The 17,951-nt window shown below is 35.5% G+C and overlaps 1 protein-coding gene across 6 annotated transcripts in view; it reads left to right on the forward strand.

Annotated features, from left to right (window-relative positions):
• Positions 1-17,951, forward strand: part of syk (spleen associated tyrosine kinase) — a 61,080-nt gene that overhangs the window by 24,058 nt on the left and 19,071 nt on the right. The window contains exons 1-10 of one of the 6 annotated variants that reach the window (XM_023338051.1): positions 305-486; positions 2,403-2,457; positions 5,832-6,265; positions 7,133-7,293; positions 9,332-9,470; positions 13,797-13,878; positions 14,009-14,061; positions 14,347-14,406; positions 15,974-16,013; positions 16,097-16,156. In XM_023338051.1, coding sequence (XP_023193819.1) covers positions 5,864-6,265; positions 7,133-7,293; positions 9,332-9,470; positions 13,797-13,878; positions 14,009-14,061; positions 14,347-14,406; positions 15,974-16,013; positions 16,097-16,156 — 997 coding nt within the window. In that variant the 5' untranslated portion in view covers positions 305-486; positions 2,403-2,457; positions 5,832-5,863. Of the gene's footprint in view, positions 1-304; positions 487-2,402; positions 2,458-5,831; positions 6,266-7,132; positions 7,294-9,331; positions 9,471-13,796; positions 13,879-14,008; positions 14,062-14,346; positions 14,407-15,973; positions 16,014-16,096; positions 16,157-17,951 lie in introns of those variants that run through there. The other 5 variants (XM_023338050.1, XM_023338052.1, XM_023338054.1 and 2 more) reach the window with 5 other exon arrangements.

Here is a 17,951-nt window from a genome sequence, read left to right on the forward strand (position 1 = left end):
AGATTAGGACAGCTTACTGCAACCACAGTCATCTGAGTCTACTGCAACAAAAAAAGAAATAAATTCATTTTATTAAGAATTGTATTTGTAATGATGTATTTTGACTATCAATTCAACAATGTCTGTATTTTAGATGTTAATGTAATTTCTGGTACTGAGATAGTAAAGCATTTTTTTTTTAAGTTAGCTCTGTGAGAGAAATGTTCTTTATTTCCTGTTGTATAGCTGACATGTTGGTCAGTGGGCAGATTTAAAAAAAAAGGAAGTAGAAAAATAAAGTTGTTAAGGAAGTTGTTGAAATGAGGAAGACTAAGAACTTATACGTAGCACTTAGACAGAAGGTAGTTTACTCCTGTTGAACAACACTGCCAGGATCATCTGGAACTTGCTCACATTTTTGGAGGGTTTATTTCTCTGTAAGCCACTGAAGGATCGATAGAACTGAGCTGAGGGAGGACTTGTCTCTGGAACACGTTCTGGTTTTCAGTAAGTGCTTTAAAGCTATTTTCTTTGCCAAAAATGTGTATGACTTTATTGATACTGATTCAAAATGTTCTCAAAAATCATTTCTTTATGAAGCAAGGAAAAACAGCACAAGAACCAATTCATTTGCTCTAAGTGTTGTTGATTTTATTATCTTAATAAAGTTGAAAACATTTCTGAAAATACGGCAAGATTTCTAACAAGTACATACATATGTATATACGTATATATATGTATATATTTATATATAATTTCTACCCTTCAGCCGTCAGACTCCTGAACTTAAGCTGCAAATACAGCTTCATCCCATAGATTATTTACACACACACACACATAACAATTAAATTACTTTATTATTTGTTTCTGTTTTTCCTGTAGTAAATTTCTTAATCTGGGACCTGAGTCCAAATTTTGCACCACAAACTAGCCAGGTGGTATGACAATAAAAAAATCCTTGAATCATTGATACAGTGTCTGCTGAATGCTGAATGTGTGTTTTAGATCTGAGGTATTTTTTGTATCTTAATTTGATTTATTCTTTTGCTTAGGAAATGTGATGTGGTGGTTAAAGTCTTCTTAGCTTTGCTGGGGGACAGATATTGAGCAGATAAAAAACACAAGTACATGTTTATTGAGATTAAATTAGTTTCAATATAAAATGGATTTTTGAGCTAAGCATGGGTGAGTTTTAAAATGATCAAATTCAAAATGTTCATGTTCAGAGGAAAATACTCATGTTAATTTGGATGTTTGCATTGATAAATCCAACAACTTCACAGTCTTCACTTGTAAATGTGTTGATTTAAATGCTGAAACAGAAATCCTTGATGTTAAGTTGAAAGTTAAGACTGAACATAAATGTGAAGTTATTTATTTGGGAAACTTCACCAAGCCTTTTACTGTTAAATAACGTCACATAGTCAAAGCTTCTTATAGATTTTTGGAATGTGTTGTTAGGTTTATTGGTTGCTGGAAACAGAAATGATTACATACAGGAAGTCAAACTTGCCCACAAGAGGTATTTCATACCTTAACATAGCTCATAGCGTAGCTCGGTTTTTACATAGGTTTCTTCCTTCTCAAAGAAAGAAGTCACTTTGTTTTGCTCGGGTAATTTTAAAATATACTCCCTGTCTATTCAACTAAGTTTTTATGGTTATTTTGCCATAATGATAATAATAGAAATTATCTTTTTAATTCATATACTGTTTTAATTGCTTTTAAGTATTGTATGCATTATTTTTTTTTTAAAAGCATTAAATCTAAAAATAATTTTGAACTATTTTACTCCTGGTTGAAGCAAGACCAAGCACTGAAATTTGCTGATTGTGAAACTCTGATTTTCTGGTTCTTGTAATCTGCTAACTTTGACAATGTGGCTCACAGCATTCTACTGTTTTAGCATTGCTAAGAGTTTCAAAGTTTCAGTAGTTACAATGATTATTTGTAGCCAACAAGTACCTCCGTTTGTACATTTGCATTGTCATGGTTTATGGAAAGTGTTTTGAAAATTCAAGCTATATTTTTTAACTGGTGTAGTTTCCTATTGAAGGGAACTATGCTTTTATTCTAGAAAGACCTTTAACTTCTTGCTATTCAGTCATTTAAAAACAAGTACAGTCTAAGTTAGTTTGAAGATTTTTAGGCCATAACAGGACATGAGGTCACTATGAGGTTTTAAAATCCACCTCAGATTGACTAAATAATAATATAATGATGTAAAACTATCATTATAATTTTAATTTGCCGGTATTTCATTTACAGCTCTCAAAATGTCTTACCTTTCAACTGAACTGAGAGACAGATTAAGATTCTAACAAGTAGACATTTTCTCCATTGTCGCCATGTTCTTTTTAAAAAAATTAAATTAAATTACATTTAAACTTTGTTGATTCTCATGCTCATTCATATACTTTTAGATAAGAGCAAGAGAGACAAACGGCCAATGCCAGAGAATATGCCAGTTGTCATCAGGTAAACCTCCCATTTAATTTGGACATGTGTTAGTAAGTGAATTATATATTTTAACATCCAGTTTGCTGATTGAAAGTTGGATTGTTAAGTGTACTTTGGAAAGTTTTAAAGTTGTACATTTTTGAGATTATCTTTGTGGGTTGAAGTTTAAGAAAATCAGTTGTTACCAGAGGAGAAATCTTTAAAACAGGGAAAGTTCCTTCCATCAAATATGCCCTTAAAATGAATTATTCCTTAATTGTTGCATGTTGAAAAGTCAATGGCCCTTTTATTTTGCACAATGTCTGGGTTGTTTCAAATATGTGTTCATCTACATGAGAGAACTGAAGACCTATTCATTTTGTGATATTCCTACCCGGCTGATACAGATGACAATATTGATGCTTTTAACTTTTTAAAGGGCTCCTTACATATAATTGATTTTATGTCTACCTCTGGTTTGTCTAATGGATTCTCTAAAATCCATTTTAATTTGGACATGTGTTAGTAAGTAGCATTGCATAATCTATTTGAATAGTTACATTTACTGAAGTTTTGAAGTTCCAAGCCTCCTAGTCTTTAGTAAAGTAATGTGTAAAAATAAAATTTTGATATGATGGAATCTAAGCTTTGGAAGCAGTTCTGTGGTTTAACTCGAATCATAGAGAAGATAGAGTTTATGACAGAGAGAACTATCATTTTAATTGCAGGCACTCTTTCCTCGAGTCAGAAAGGAAGATTTCTCTACCATGTGAGGTCTTTTCTATTAATATGAGTAATATGGTATAATTTAATTGTGTCTGCTCTTTCAGCTTGCTGGAATTATTGATGCCAGGTACCTGATGTTGCCAGTCTGTAAAGAATGGTTAAAGAGACACAGATATTATGCATTTATGAGGTTATCTCCTATAGAGATGGGTTTTAATTTTCCAAATAGAACTCAACATCAGCATAAAAACATTTTGTACTATTTCGATTGGAGAAATACTTTGATTTGCAGCTGCCAGCTCCTGAATCACTGGCAGGACATTGCTTGTATGCTTAGACATGAGTTCATTAAAGCTTGTAATTCTTTGCACACTCTACAGTGTTTTTGGCTGCAGTTCATTTTATGGACTTATTTAAAAAACTAAAATATCCACAATTACATTCTCACTCACATTAGCCTATACTTAAAATACAACTAGAATTTAAGCAATTTTAAATCTATGTTTTAACATGTTATTTTGGTTTTTCAAAGATCCTGTACACTAAAAAATAAAATAGTTTATCCAACTTAATTTATTAAGTTGGTTTAACTTAATAAATAAGAAGGGGAAGACATGCAGCACATCAGGCTGGAATCAAACATGTGATGACCATGTCGAGGACAAAGATCTCCTTATATAAATTATGCTTAACCACTGCACCACCAGCAGTATAGGCTCCTATACAGCAAGTATAGGTTCTGTTCCTGGTGAAGTTGTGTCATGACATCAGACGTAAGATACAAACATGGCATTGAACTCAATTGTTTCAAATGGACTTTTGAGAGCACTCTCAAAAGTCTATTTGAAACAATTAAGTTCAATATTGGGTTCGTATCCAACATATGATGTCATGACGCAAGCTTCATCAGGAACAGATCTTGTACCAACCAGGTGTTGTGGTGACGCAGAGGTTAAGCACAACTCACATAGGGACACCTTAGTTCTTGACGTGGCCATTTCCTCGTTTCCTACCAGATGACCTTTGCTGCTTGTCTTCCCTCTCTGTCATTACCCACTTTCCTGTCTAACTACTCTGAAATAAAAGCCACCTGAAGTTAAAAAGCGATCATTTATTAGTTTCTTTCTTTATTTGAAATAGACTAAATGATTTGAGTAAGACTTACTTGAATTTGTCATTTTAATTACACTTAATGAATTCAGTAAAAGAAAAAACTTAAATTGAGTTGGATGAACTTAATGAATTGAGTTAGCTGATCATAATATATAGAGTTAGATAGACATAACTGACGTTGGTTAAACGTAATAAATTAAGTCGAATAAACTTAATTTATTAAGTTGGTAATTACTTGTTACCAATTGAAACAATTCAATTAAGTTCGTTCAGTAACTTAATTGTTCGTACTGTTCAGTAAGTTCGTACCGTAATTTCTTTTCACAGTGCATGGAGTTCCGGCATACACTGCAATTTCAAAAACATGACCAGAAATCTTAACATGTCAGAGAGCAAGTATGATGGAAGATGTCAGATTGTAATTTTTCTGGCACAACTGAATCATATGAGAAATATTGGTCCATGCCCCAAAGAAGTGAAACTTTCAGGTCTCATGGAGACAAACTCTGAAAAAACGGGGAAAGAGGATGAAGAAAATCAGACAGCTATTATGATTGTGGTAAAAAAAAAAAAGAAAAGGATAATAGGAGATCAGTTGTGTCAGCAGTCAAACTGCTAGATTCCTCCAGAACGTATCTGTTACTGTTTGTGTCATGAACCAGTAACAGATACGGTACTAGTTCTTGACCATCATTTCACTACAATGTGGTGGACCCAGGTTGTAGTAAAATTATGCTTTTAATGAAAATAAACACAAAATCCAGGTAGCACAGATGAGCAGTGAGGCTTGGAGCTCAGACACTGGTAGCAACTGGAAATACACTAGACTGGAACGCGACAAAGTGACGACAAATGACAAGACTTACAACAAGACTTACTGTACAACTACTGATAAAAGCACGACAAGGATCTGACCAGGAGCAAGAGACACCGGTTAGGTTAAATACACATTGAGTAATCAGGGAACATGAGGCACAGCTGGGAACAATCAAGGACAAGACATGACAACACAGACACTCAATTAAGACTAAAAAACCAAATCCTCACAAGTTGCTTAATACTGAGGATTCAATATATCCCTTGCAAAAATCCCATGACATTCAAATGATGTAATACATAAAATATGTGATACTCATGTGGAAGGGATAGCTGGAGTTTACTGATCATTTTTAAAAAAATTTGAAGCAAACTAACATTTCAAAACTATATTTTATTTAAATAAGTCAAATCATGGTCTTTTGACTTTAATGGAGATACAATTAATGCCAAAACCTCAGTCTGCTTCAAATGATCACAGTGAAACTAAAAATTGAATAGTGAATTTGAGCATTTGTGTCTTGTGAATTTCATGCTCTTTTTGAGACATGTTCTAGAGTGGTGCATTTTAAATGATGAAAATATATTTAGCAAGGGTCATTGCTCATTGTTATTTTTTGTTATATTATTCTTATTCTTTATCTCTTTTTTTTTTAATTGTTGTGTGCTATGCTAGGATAAACAAAGTACCCTCCCTTTGGAGATCAAATAATATATTGTTTTCTTATGGTCTATTATTGTTTTTATCTTTGTGACAGAACTTTCAAAAGGAAGCTGCCAAGAGGTCAAGATGGCTGACAATGTGTCTGCATTGCCATTCTTCTATGGCAACATAACCAGAGAGGAGGCAGAAGTCTATCTGAGACAAGCAGGAATGAACAACGGCTTGTACTTACTTCGGCAAAGTCGAAACTATCTTGGAGGTTTTGCATTGTCTGTTTCTAATTCAGGTCGCTTCTACCACTACACAATTGAAAGACAACCCAATGAAATGTATGCTATTGCTGGTGGGAAGAGTCACAGGTGCCCTACGGATGTGATAGACTATCATTCTCAAGAGATGGATGGTCTTGTATGTCTGTTAAAGAAGCCCTGCAACAGACCCAAAAATATGCAGCCAAAGGTTGGTCCTTTTGAGGACCTAAAGGAAAGACTGATCCGGGAATATGTGAAGCAGACTTGGAAGCTGCAGGTCAGTTTGAGCTGAATCCTTAAAATAGTAAAATTTTCTTTATTTTTTATGATTATGTAGAACAACCAATGTTTGTAGTGCAATAATTACTTAGTTGTGACATATTAACCAAAATATCAGCAGCAAAATAGTTAAAGTATGAAAGTCAGCCAAAATATTTTGATCATTGTGGTTTTGCTGCTTTACTGGTCGCTCATGGCAACCTTACAACATCTCAGAAACTTTGAAACATAAAAAAAAGAACATTTGTTCAATATTTTCAATATAAATTCATGATTAATAATTAACATTTAGGTTTCTTGACAACTCTAAAACTTACAGTTTTTGTTGACAAGAATATTGAAATCAGCAGAGAAGAACCCAGTCTTTGCATTGCTTTACCTGGAGGTCACAGAACCATTTAGTGTGGCTTTATTCTTATTGTTAAAATTTTTCTTTTCTTTTTTGTGTTATATGTTTTAGAGATATTCAGCTCAACAATGTAACATTTATAATTGTTGATTAAGTGTCCAAAAGAAAGAAAAATACTCCATGTCATTTAGGGGGCTCTGTAGCTTATGTCTTCTTTGGAGTTTTTTTTTTTTTTTTGTCATTTCCATCAGTAATTTTTGATTCAGTGCCCTGAACCAAGGAAAACAGATTTTTCAACTAGTTTGGATCATCTGACACAGTGCAGTGTGAAAGAGAACCACACCAGCTGAAAATCTAACAAATGTCGTAAATTTGGTCCCCACTAGAACCGAGTCTAGCAAACTATCAGGTGTGAAACATCCTCAGTGTGAAGCATGAGGCTTGACAACTAATTCCTGGTTTGTATCTTCTAATTATTTTAACTTTGAGCATAAAATAAGTTTTGTATGCACACAGGGTCCAGCCCTTGAGCAGGCTATCATCAGCCAGAGGCCTCAGTTGGAGAAACTCATTGCCACCACTGCTCATGAAAAAATGCCCTGGTTCCACGGAACAATAACACGAGAGAACTCGGAGCCCAGGCTTCAGAATGGTTCCCGTACAAATGGAAAATTCTTGTAAGTATTTGAAAATTACTCAAGACCATGTTCATAGAGAATCTGCAGAAATAGAGTTATTAATAATAAAATCAACACTTATATATTTCTGAAAGCATATTTAAATCATTTTTACTTGACAGCTTTTTTGCTTAAAATTAATTCTTTTTGATTCAGATCACAATCAGTCTAATCAGAATGATTCTTACTTTTATTCATTAAAAAACTGAATGAATGAACAAGTTCCAATTATTCTAATTACTTAGTATCACCACTTCATGTATATGAAGGTCTTATTTTGAATTTTGACATTGGAGAAGTTGGCAAAAAAAAAAAAAAGTAGCCTAAAAGTGTCATTTACCACTCTGTCATCATATCCATTAGTAGTTTTAAATTGAACTCATTTATGTGTGATATTAACTTTTATTTATGTTTAAGCTTCTAAATTTAAGCGGAGGGTGCCAGTGCATGCGTTTTAGCTCAAACTTTAAGAGGCAGAAGTGGTCTAAGCAGAGGAGTCGCATGATCAGACACAGGCACACACACGCACGCACATACACACTCTCTCTCTTTCTCTGTGGTTTCCGCTTTGACAGTTTGCAAAGGGCTTCCTGAAGTAGCCATGTAAAAAGAAGTTTGAGAACAGGGTAAAGTGTGACTGCCCCTTTTTCATGAAACATCTTACAGGAAGTGGTCTTTTTCCTCTGAAACATGGCCTCAACTCCATGACAAGTTTTATTTTAGAAAGCCATTGCAGTCCTTCTGTGTCTATGGCAAGTATATTTTGAAAATATAACTTTAAATATTCAAGAAGTAGCTTGTTACATAAATTTAGCAACATAAATTACAGTTATGTATGTTACACAACAAAATTACACAATGGTCTGTCTTTCCTGTGCACTTTAAATGTAATTTTGGGGGGCATGCTGTGGTGGCGCAGTGGATTAGCATGCCCCACGCTTGGAGGCCTTAATCCTCGACGCGGACGTCGCGGGTTCGACTCCCGGTCCTGATGACCTTTACCGCATGTCTTCCCTCCTTCCTGTCTGTTTACTGTACAAAAAATACGAGCCACTAGTGCCGCAAAAACTCTTCGGAGAAAAAAATGGAAGGAAAAAAGAAATTTAAAAAAATGTAATTTTGGGAACACTACTTGTCTCAGCATAACACTGGACGTTTATTTGAGTTACTGCTTAGTTCCTGGTTTCTATTTATGTTGTGATGTCTTAGCTGGTTCCTTTTGACTTCCTGAGCTATGAAAATAGCTTTATCAAGTCACAGCTGTCACTTTTCACAGTTCACATGCTGTGTGGTAACAGGTGGGGCTAAATACTGTTAAAACTAAAGTAAAAAAAAGAATTAGAAAATGAAGGATTTGTACTGAACTTTTTAACTAACTTGAATAGTAATCCAAATAAATAAATAAATGGAATTATTGACTATTAATGATTCAGTTAATTGTTAATACTACTCAATAAATTGTATGTAATTACTAATAAATTAGTTCAAAAGTAAATGTAAATAGCAAGGTATTCTGATTATTGTCCAGTTCTTAAAGGAACATTATTCTGAGACATTAGTTTGCCTCAAGTCCAGTTTTCTGAGCTACCATCCTGCAACTTTCAGATGCTTTCCTTCTCCAGTACACCAGAATGAAATGAATTCACTGAGGGAATTCAGCCACTTGATCCTGGTCTGTTGGAGTAAGGAAGCATCTAGAAGTTGCAGGACGGTAGCTCTCCAGGACTGGACTAAACCCCTGGTTTAGAATAATAAAACGGAATCTATGTGCAATATGTTTGTCGCAAAATATTACATTTTGACGGATTATTATTTATTTTTGTGTGTTTGATATTAAACTGTATTGTTTTTAACTTGTATTCAGCAGGACATTAAGCTCCTAATTTTAACAAATAAAGTCCCTGTGGTTAATAAATTGATACTTTCTCTTATCTTCCTGTAACAAAATAGATTCAACCTGACAAAATAACATGAAACAATAGCATACAAATGTTTAATGCTACATTGTCTCCTTTGTTTCTTCTGCTTACACGTGTAGAATTCGACAGAGAGATCAAAATGGATCATATGCCTTATGTTTACTGCATGAAGGCCAAGTGATGCATTATCGCATTGACAAAGACAGGACCGGCAAGCTCTCCATCCCTGACGGAAAGAAATTTGACACCTTGTGGCAGGTTACCAGCTTTTTGGGTTTTTTTTTACATTCTGTGTTACTTGGAAGACCATTAGATTCTATTAAATTACCGATATCATTATGATGGCCAGCACTATTAGCTTAGTAGGTGATGTAGCTTTTGTGACATATTAATTCTTACAGTCCAAGAATGTAACGACTTTTCTAGAGCTAAAATGATTTAGAATCACATAAATTGTTTCGCTGGCATTTGTTGTTTTAATTAATGGTAAATAGTTAATTTTAACCCATAAGGACCCATGATGACACCGGTGTCACCGCCCCTTTGTACACTGAGAAACGTTTATTTTTAAAGTTGAATGTTGAATTTTATCTCATAAAGTCCTCAAGAGACATCTACTGAACATCCTGATTCAGTCATGTGACTAGGGAGGGATTCTGGGTAATGAAGGCACCATTTTCAAAGTATCAGTGCACCTGGGCAGCTAAAGTGGCCAGGAAGCTGATTTGAGAAACTTTGTTTTCTCTTAACAACAGTGAGTTTCCACAGGTTCAGCATCTTTTCTCACATATGAAATGGTTGGACAGCATTTCTAAAACTATTTGATATAGAATAGATCTGTCAATTATTGCTGAAACAGGTGTCAACCTATTTCACATTGGGCATTAAACTCCAAATTGTAAAAAAAAAAATTCCTTGTGGCACACATGTGTCGCAAGATGATTACTAATCATCTGCTTAGTCAATTTAGCTCATTCAGTTATTTTAGTAATATAGTCTCCATCTTTCATTAAGTCATATTTCAAAAAATGTAAGCATGAAAACTTATGAAATTACTCAAATATTTGATGAAACTTTACAATATCTTTAGTCAAGTCACTTTCTCCATTTACACACCATTTTACTGTCATTTGCTTTTTTGTAAAATGCAAAAATATTAACAATATGGTGTTCAAGAGGCATTAGAAGTTATCACTGGACAGGACCGCGAGTTTGAGAGATGTGAAAGTAGCTGAGATGTACATCCCAAATACCCCAACAAAAAATTGATGAAAGAGGAACCAAGAGGGTCTGGCAATTCATATATATGTGATTCCAGGTGATTTAGATACAGAACCCAATCAGGCCAAGTCACCCCTGGGGAGCAAAAGCCAACCATCAAAGGACAACATTTTCCTTGGAGAAATATTTTTTTTTTAAACCTATGGATGCACATAGAAAAGACAGCACCTCAAATCTCCTGATGAGATCCTATTCCAGTTGGAGATTTCAGAATATTTAACTCACAATAAATGCTACAGTTGATTGAAGGAACATGCAAATTTATAGTGTACAAAAATCTAACACTCAGAAATTTTAATACCAAAGTTGTACAAATATACAGTAGGTACTGACTAGCGTCTACCTGCATATCGGTTTTTGCCAAATGTCAGGAGATTTAGAATATTGCAAAATGATGGAATTGGCCAAGAATGGAAGAAATTAGATTAACAAATTAGATTTCAGATTTTACTGGTATCCCTACATTTCATTGATGGTTTAGATTTATTAAATAGACAAGTTAAGGATAAGTATTGGAGAATCCATTCTTGGCTTGATATGATTAGCAAAAATGATGCCTAGATGCCTAGCACATCAAGGCATCTAGGCACCTCCACTTTGATGAGTAAATGGTGTTCATTAGGGACACACTCAACTCAATATGGCAGTATGGGAAGGGCTATCCCAACTGTTGGACATTAGAAATCTGGTCCTGTTACTTATCGTATGGACTTCTCCATGATTTTTATGTTTATTACGGTGGATTTGGAAGAAGATCTCACTTGGGATTGAAGGTGATGTTGTGGTAGAGCTTTATAAACCTTTTGAATTTAACCACAGTTACAAAGTTTTTGCTGTTAACTTCTTATACAGAGCTCCATTTGAACTCACATTCACTGAGTGATGGAACTACTTTGTAGAAACACTCTGTAGAAAACACTTTGTCATAATGTGGTGTGGGGGACCCAAAAGCAATAGGTAAAAATATATTCCAGTTTGAATATTTAATGAACAAAATCAGAATTCAACTTACAAAAATGAACCTCCAAGTAGTGATGGGCCAGACGACACCGAAACCTCTGCACATGCTCCGGTAAACAAGATGAAACCTGTGGCGGTGCATGTATCACTTTAAGGAAAACCACGTGACTGATACAGTTCCTGTGTCGTTTGGATGCGACTGAGTCACATTATATTGATAAAGGAGAAACTGTGTTGACACATTTGTGGGTTTTGTTGGATGGAGATACTTTGTGTTCTTTGCTTTGCGTTGGTTTTTGGCTCATATTTGAATACCGGCATTGATCAACCAAGGAAGAGAAAGTTTTCATCCGTGTGGGATCATTTTGATCTTATAACGGAAAATAATGGTTCCTTTCTCATTTCCACTTTTGATAATTTTTCTTTCAGAATATTCAAATTTCTTTCCATGGGATATTTGAGTTAGTTTACATGGATTAGCTTTTATTTATATTGTAGGTGAAAAATGTAGGATTTGCTCCCAAGTTTTGTCTTACTGTAACCAGAGCAATTCCACAATGCTGAGGCATCAACGTGCCCGGCATGAGGGGGAGGAACCAGTTAACACTCCCTTCTTTATTGAATTTGCCTGCAATGACTTTCTAACTCCAGAAGATGTCACTGTAAGTGACAAAGCAACACAGTCTCAGCACAGTGTCGACACAGTTTGGGAAATGTGCCACACACCCAGTGAGGCCTCATCTGCCCATCACTACATCCAAGGGAACACAAAACATAATCCAAAGAAAATCCAAGACTGAGACATGGGGAGATTCCAGGAGCATAAGGGAAGTAACAGACATGGTGATGAGCTGGGTGACGAGAGGGACTGGCGAGTTGTGACTGGAATAGAGGAGCTTAAATACTGGGACATGGACCTAACTAGATGAGATGATTGATTGCAGGTGTGAGTAGTTGGTACAGCAGCTAGCTGAGGGGTGGGGAGAAGGTGGCACAGGGAAGATATATACTGGGGAAAAACAGGGAGGAGACACCCAAGAACTGAAAATACTTCTAATACTAAAGAAACTGATAAACTAGAAGAGAAAAAGACATTAGGGAAAAACTTAAACAGAAACAAGGTCGATCTAACAACAATAAGAACTAAGGAACATAGAGATAGAGTAGCTAGAAGATCTAAACAAGGAAATAACCCAACTAGAATGGTTAAAGAAAGATGGACATAGATTCAAACAAAAAGACCAACTAAAGCAAAAGTGACAAAATAAGAAAACTAGAAACACAACCAGGGAAAGCTAGAAGGAATAAATACTTAACTGGAACCACTAAAGGAATGTAAACCTAAACTCAGACATGTACGAATAACTGAACCTAGGGTGATGAAATAACTAAGAAATAAACATTACTCTACAGGGAGGCTGAAATAAGGAAAAACTAGAAGGATAAAATAAAAATAATCTAACTATAATCACTAAACAAAGCTTGACATAGAATCAGACATACAAGAATAACAGAACCAAGAGTAACTAAAGAATAAGCCTAACTAGAAACACTATAAAGGATTGAAAATAAGGAAGGCAATAACAAGACAATTCTAAGAACACTAAATAACCTCAAATAATAAAATCAAAAGGACCATGAAGGGCTAACCTAAAGAGAGCTAAGACATAATGATAAATAAGATCAAAAACCCAGAGACCTGACACTTTGAAGGTTGTAAAACTGAGGATGAAAATATTTTGTCCAGAAAGATATCATACATGTTAGGAAGTTGCAAATAAAAAGTTTATTTTGTGTTAATAAGCAAAGAAAAAAGAATCTTAGGGAATTAATTTCCTAATATGGAAGGAAAACCAAAAATGTTACCATATATGCCCAATGTGACATATGTCACAATTAAGATCTATGCCAGTGGGAGGCGCTATTTTTTTGGTTTTAAAAACCCCTTCAGATATGTGCTACATATGATCCATTTGATATAATATGTAACTCCCATGATTTTGTTAAAAGTAGAAATAGGTCTAAAGCTGAAATTATTTAGAATCACATAAATTGTTTCGCTGGCATTTGTTGTTTTAATTAATGGTAAATAGTTAACTTTAATTAATGCTGTAATTTATGTAAAATTATTTTATTTTTATTGCTTTAGTTATTGTCTTGGAGTTGGGTAATGATAGCTCAAACTTAATTTTTTTCAAGATATGGTAAAAATAGTATAAACTTTATTTTTATGATGCTGCTATGTGGCTATTATTTATATGCATTCTTTCTATTAAGACTACACTGTCTTAGTGATTACTTTCAGTTCTAAAACATTTTAAACTATTTCTCTTCATATGACAGTTGGTGGAGCATTACTCCTACAAACCAGATGGCTTGTTACGAGTACTCACAGAACCATGTCCAAGACCTGACGGTGAAACTGGTAAAGACAGACACATCTGGTCAAAATCTGTCAAGATGAGTCTCTTGCACTTAAGTTTAAAAGCTGATTTTATTACCAGATCCCGGTCTAATCCAGATTGATCCTCATGTTTCAAATTTTTTGTTCACAGTGCTAATAGGACGACCAGTACCTCCATGGAACCATCCTATTTTAATTACAAAGGTAAGTTACTCATGAATAAGTTATTGGATAAGCACATTTGATACAAATGTCTTTATAGCCCAAATTTCCAGAAAGGATAAAAGTAAATCCACACTCTTCCAGGTCTCATTACTTGTTTTAAGTTTTTATCACCTTAAAGCAGGTTTAGTAAATAAACTATTTTAAGAATTTGGGTCATCAGCAATCATCAACACTCTGGAGTGATCACAAGTTCTTTGACTTGAATGACCATGAAAAGACTACAGTATCTTTTACAAAAACTTTTTCGACATCTTTCATTCCTAGAAAACTGCAGCAGCTGGTATTCGCACCATAATTAGTAAACTTCCCATACCTGGAACTAAGGTAAACAAGCTTCAACAAGCATCAGTGCTCTTACTGCCACAATTTCAAGATATCTGCCTTAGTCTGATTGATAGATGTAACTGAACATTTTTGAGAAAAAAAATATACCTGCATGTCAACTGGTCTTTGCATGTTCACCCATGCGGATGGGTTTTACCATTAGGATATAGTAAAGATGTAAATAGTAAAACAGGTACCTAAATTCCTCAGGGGTGGAGCTTCAGGGGGGGCTGGGAGGGCAGCACGCACCCCTGAGGGAGTCACTGTAGAGGTTATATAGGTTTCTCAGTCAGGTTTAAGTCATGGTTCCTAAACATTTGCAAGACCGACTGATTTTGGTGATGTAGTGAGTATAAAATATTGAATAAAATGTGGTGGTGCTTTATTTTCACTCTTAATTTTATGACACAGAAATTCACAAGCGGTTCCAGGTGTATTTCTTGTCACCAACCGTCCACCAATGTCATCATCAGTCGCTTGGCAACAGACTGGAGACTAGGTGGAGCTTTTTTTTTATACGGACTAAGTTAACGTGAGTGGCACTTTAATTTAAGCATAAAAGTGGAACGGCAAAGCGAAAGGAAAGGAAAAAAGAGAAGCCAAGTTACAAAAGCTGGATGCACATTTTGTTAATCTCTGCAGATGAGCTGGACTTTTTTGTTGGCAGCAATTCAGGCCTGCCAGCACATCCAAAGAGCTGGGCTAGTTACAGATAGCAATCATAATGTGTGAGTTAGATATAGACTTTTGATGATTGAAAATTGTAGTGGCCCTGCTGCCAGCTTGTATGCTCTTTTTTCTCTCTTGGTGATACAGCGGTAATGTCAGGGACTGACACGCTTTTGAAAATCTGCGTTGAACACATGCAAGCCAAGAGAGCGGTATGGTGTCTAGCTAAGGCGTACGTTGGAGCTTCCTGCAAAAGCACCTTCCAAATAGTCCAGATTGGGTGTGAATGGTGGCACGCGGTATGTGCATAGAGATACAAAAATCCAGAGCTGCACCAGGCGCTGCGACAACCAGCGAGGCCAAGGTGGGGGTGGGGACGCCGTGCACTGCCACTCATCCTATCCAATGCATCATCCATAAACCAAGCTTCAGCAGTTGCTAGCTGCTCCAGGCTCCAAAGTGGATGTCAAAATTATCTGATCATTATTCGTGGTGCTGAGCTACTTTGGATTTGTGTTGTTTCATCATTAGTGACCATGTAGACTGATGGTTTTGTTGTTCTCTTGATTTGTTATTCTTCATATTTGTTTGACGGGTTTCAAAATGACATAGAGGCTCTCCATGGTGTGGAAGCTTGGAAGTCCTGCTGTTGCTGGAATGTATGTATATTATAAAATGATGTTATCATGAGCTTTATTATTTGGGTATTAAGAGCCCGGTTATTAGCACCGCCTGCAGCCTGACTCTGATTTGTTCCGCCTTTGATAATGCTCACAATATTTCCATTCAAAACTTCTTGCAAAATATGCCTACTTCTTTTTACAGATTTGTTTTCAATCAAGCACTTTGAGAAATTGCTTATTTCCACATTCTATTCTCTTTCTATCTTCATAAACAGAATCCTAGACCACCCGTCGGCCCTAATCCCTATGAAACTGGTAAGCTCCGGAAATGCTCAGTTGAATTAAATTCAGTGTATCTATGCAGTGCCAATTCACAAAACATGTTTATATGGTGACAGTGGAAAGGAAATCTTCCCCTGTACATGAAGAAACCTCAAACAGAATGTTTAGGTCCAAAGGTAAGCTCTCGAGCAGAACATTTATGGGAATTTTTACTGTTACAATTCCTTTTCATCAAAGTAAGAAATGAATGAGGTAGTTTTGGGAATAGGACATTTCCAACTCTGGCAATACTGTAAAGGTGAAAGAAAAAAGTTGTTGCATTATTACAGGAGGTCAAGTTGAGGCTAACTAAACAGTTAGTTTTTTAGATGTTCTAGTCTAAGGTGGAAAGCCCTCTGCTTTGTTTGAGGTTTAAAGCCAAAGTATAAATACTACCAAAGCTTCAAAACATGTCATATATCCAATATGGAACAATTGTGGCGATGGTGGTAGGAGTTTGTTCTGCAATTGGTGGTTTGTCAGTTCAATATCTGTTCTGTCTGCCTCCTGTTGGGTCCTTGGCCAAGACACTTAAATAATAAAACAGATCATGCACATTCAACTGTGGATCATACTGTTGGCCTCCTAAAATGCTGGTGGCTTTAGTTCATGTTACTGTGACAACCAGAAGTTATAGTTTTTCAATCTTCACCTCATTCAAATCACTTTCTGCCTTGGTGAAATTGTGTTTTTTTCCCCTTGTGTTTCCCATGGTTACCATTGTTAATCATTAAATAAGATGATCTGGTCATTTAAATAAACACACTGACATTAATTAGGTGTTTTGTATTTACGGTTAAATGTGGGCATGTAGAGGGAAGAGCCTGAGGTGGGACCTTGAATGCAAACTTTGAGGTACAGCTGTGATTTATAAAGGCAAATCTTTTGCTGGTGTGCATGTGCATGGTTTTATAAATCTGGATTTGTTTTTGGCATACACCATTTTTGGGCATATGTATTTAATATGGATCTGCAGTCCTTTATAAATGAGACCCCAGAACACTAAACACTGGAGGTTTCGTCCATGTAAGACAGGGGTGTCAAACTCCAGTCCTCGAGGGCCGGTGAACTGCAGTTTTTAGATGTGTCACAGGTACAAAACACTGGAATGAAATGGCTTAATTTCCTCCTCCTTGTGTAGATCAGTTCTCCAGAGCCTTAATGACCTAATTATTCTATTCAGGTGTGGTGCAGCAGAGGCACATCTAAAAGTTGCAGGACAGCGGCCCTCGAGGACTGGAGTTTGACACCTGTGATGTAAGAAGAGGGTTTGGTAGAGAGCCACCTCAGGCTGAAGCAGCATGTTAGATGTTTTATTTCTACATTGGCATCATGGATTTTTGGGTCCAGTGGTGGTTTATGTGTAAATTGCCACCCTGGATGTTATGTTTACAAATAATACATTTTCTTAAAATGTTCAGTCTTTTCAGAACTGCAAACAAAATAACACATCACATATTAGTTTGATTTTGACATCTTGTGCTTTTTAAAGTCTCTTTAAGTTATAACTATTTTACTAGAAGTCTTCATAGTGAGCATTAGTAATACAGCAAAGAATTACACATCTCCATAAATACAGTGCCATATTATTTGAGAGGCAAATTAATTTTTACATGTTGCCCATAATATTTATATATTATGCTTCCGACTTACAATGTAACCCTACATTTATTGTAGGGTTATGGTTATCTTAGAATAAATGTAAAAAGAAAGGGGTAAATATGGGTTTAATAGTTCAGTTCTTCCCCACATAAGAATAATTTCCCTTCTAATCTACACTTACAGGTGACATTTTACATTTGTGATATTAATAATTCAAACTTTTCTTAATGAACTTTAAATTGTTTGACTTTCTTTACAATATGTGAAGTTACTCTAATGGATGAGACGACACATATCAAAGATATAAAAATATGACTTGTTTTAACGTGT

The sequence above is a fragment of the Xiphophorus maculatus genome, chromosome 8 (assembly GCF_002775205.1).
Source record: "Xiphophorus maculatus strain JP 163 A chromosome 8, X_maculatus-5.0-male, whole genome shotgun sequence".
Taxonomy (NCBI): Eukaryota; Metazoa; Chordata; class Actinopteri; order Cyprinodontiformes; family Poeciliidae; genus Xiphophorus; species Xiphophorus maculatus.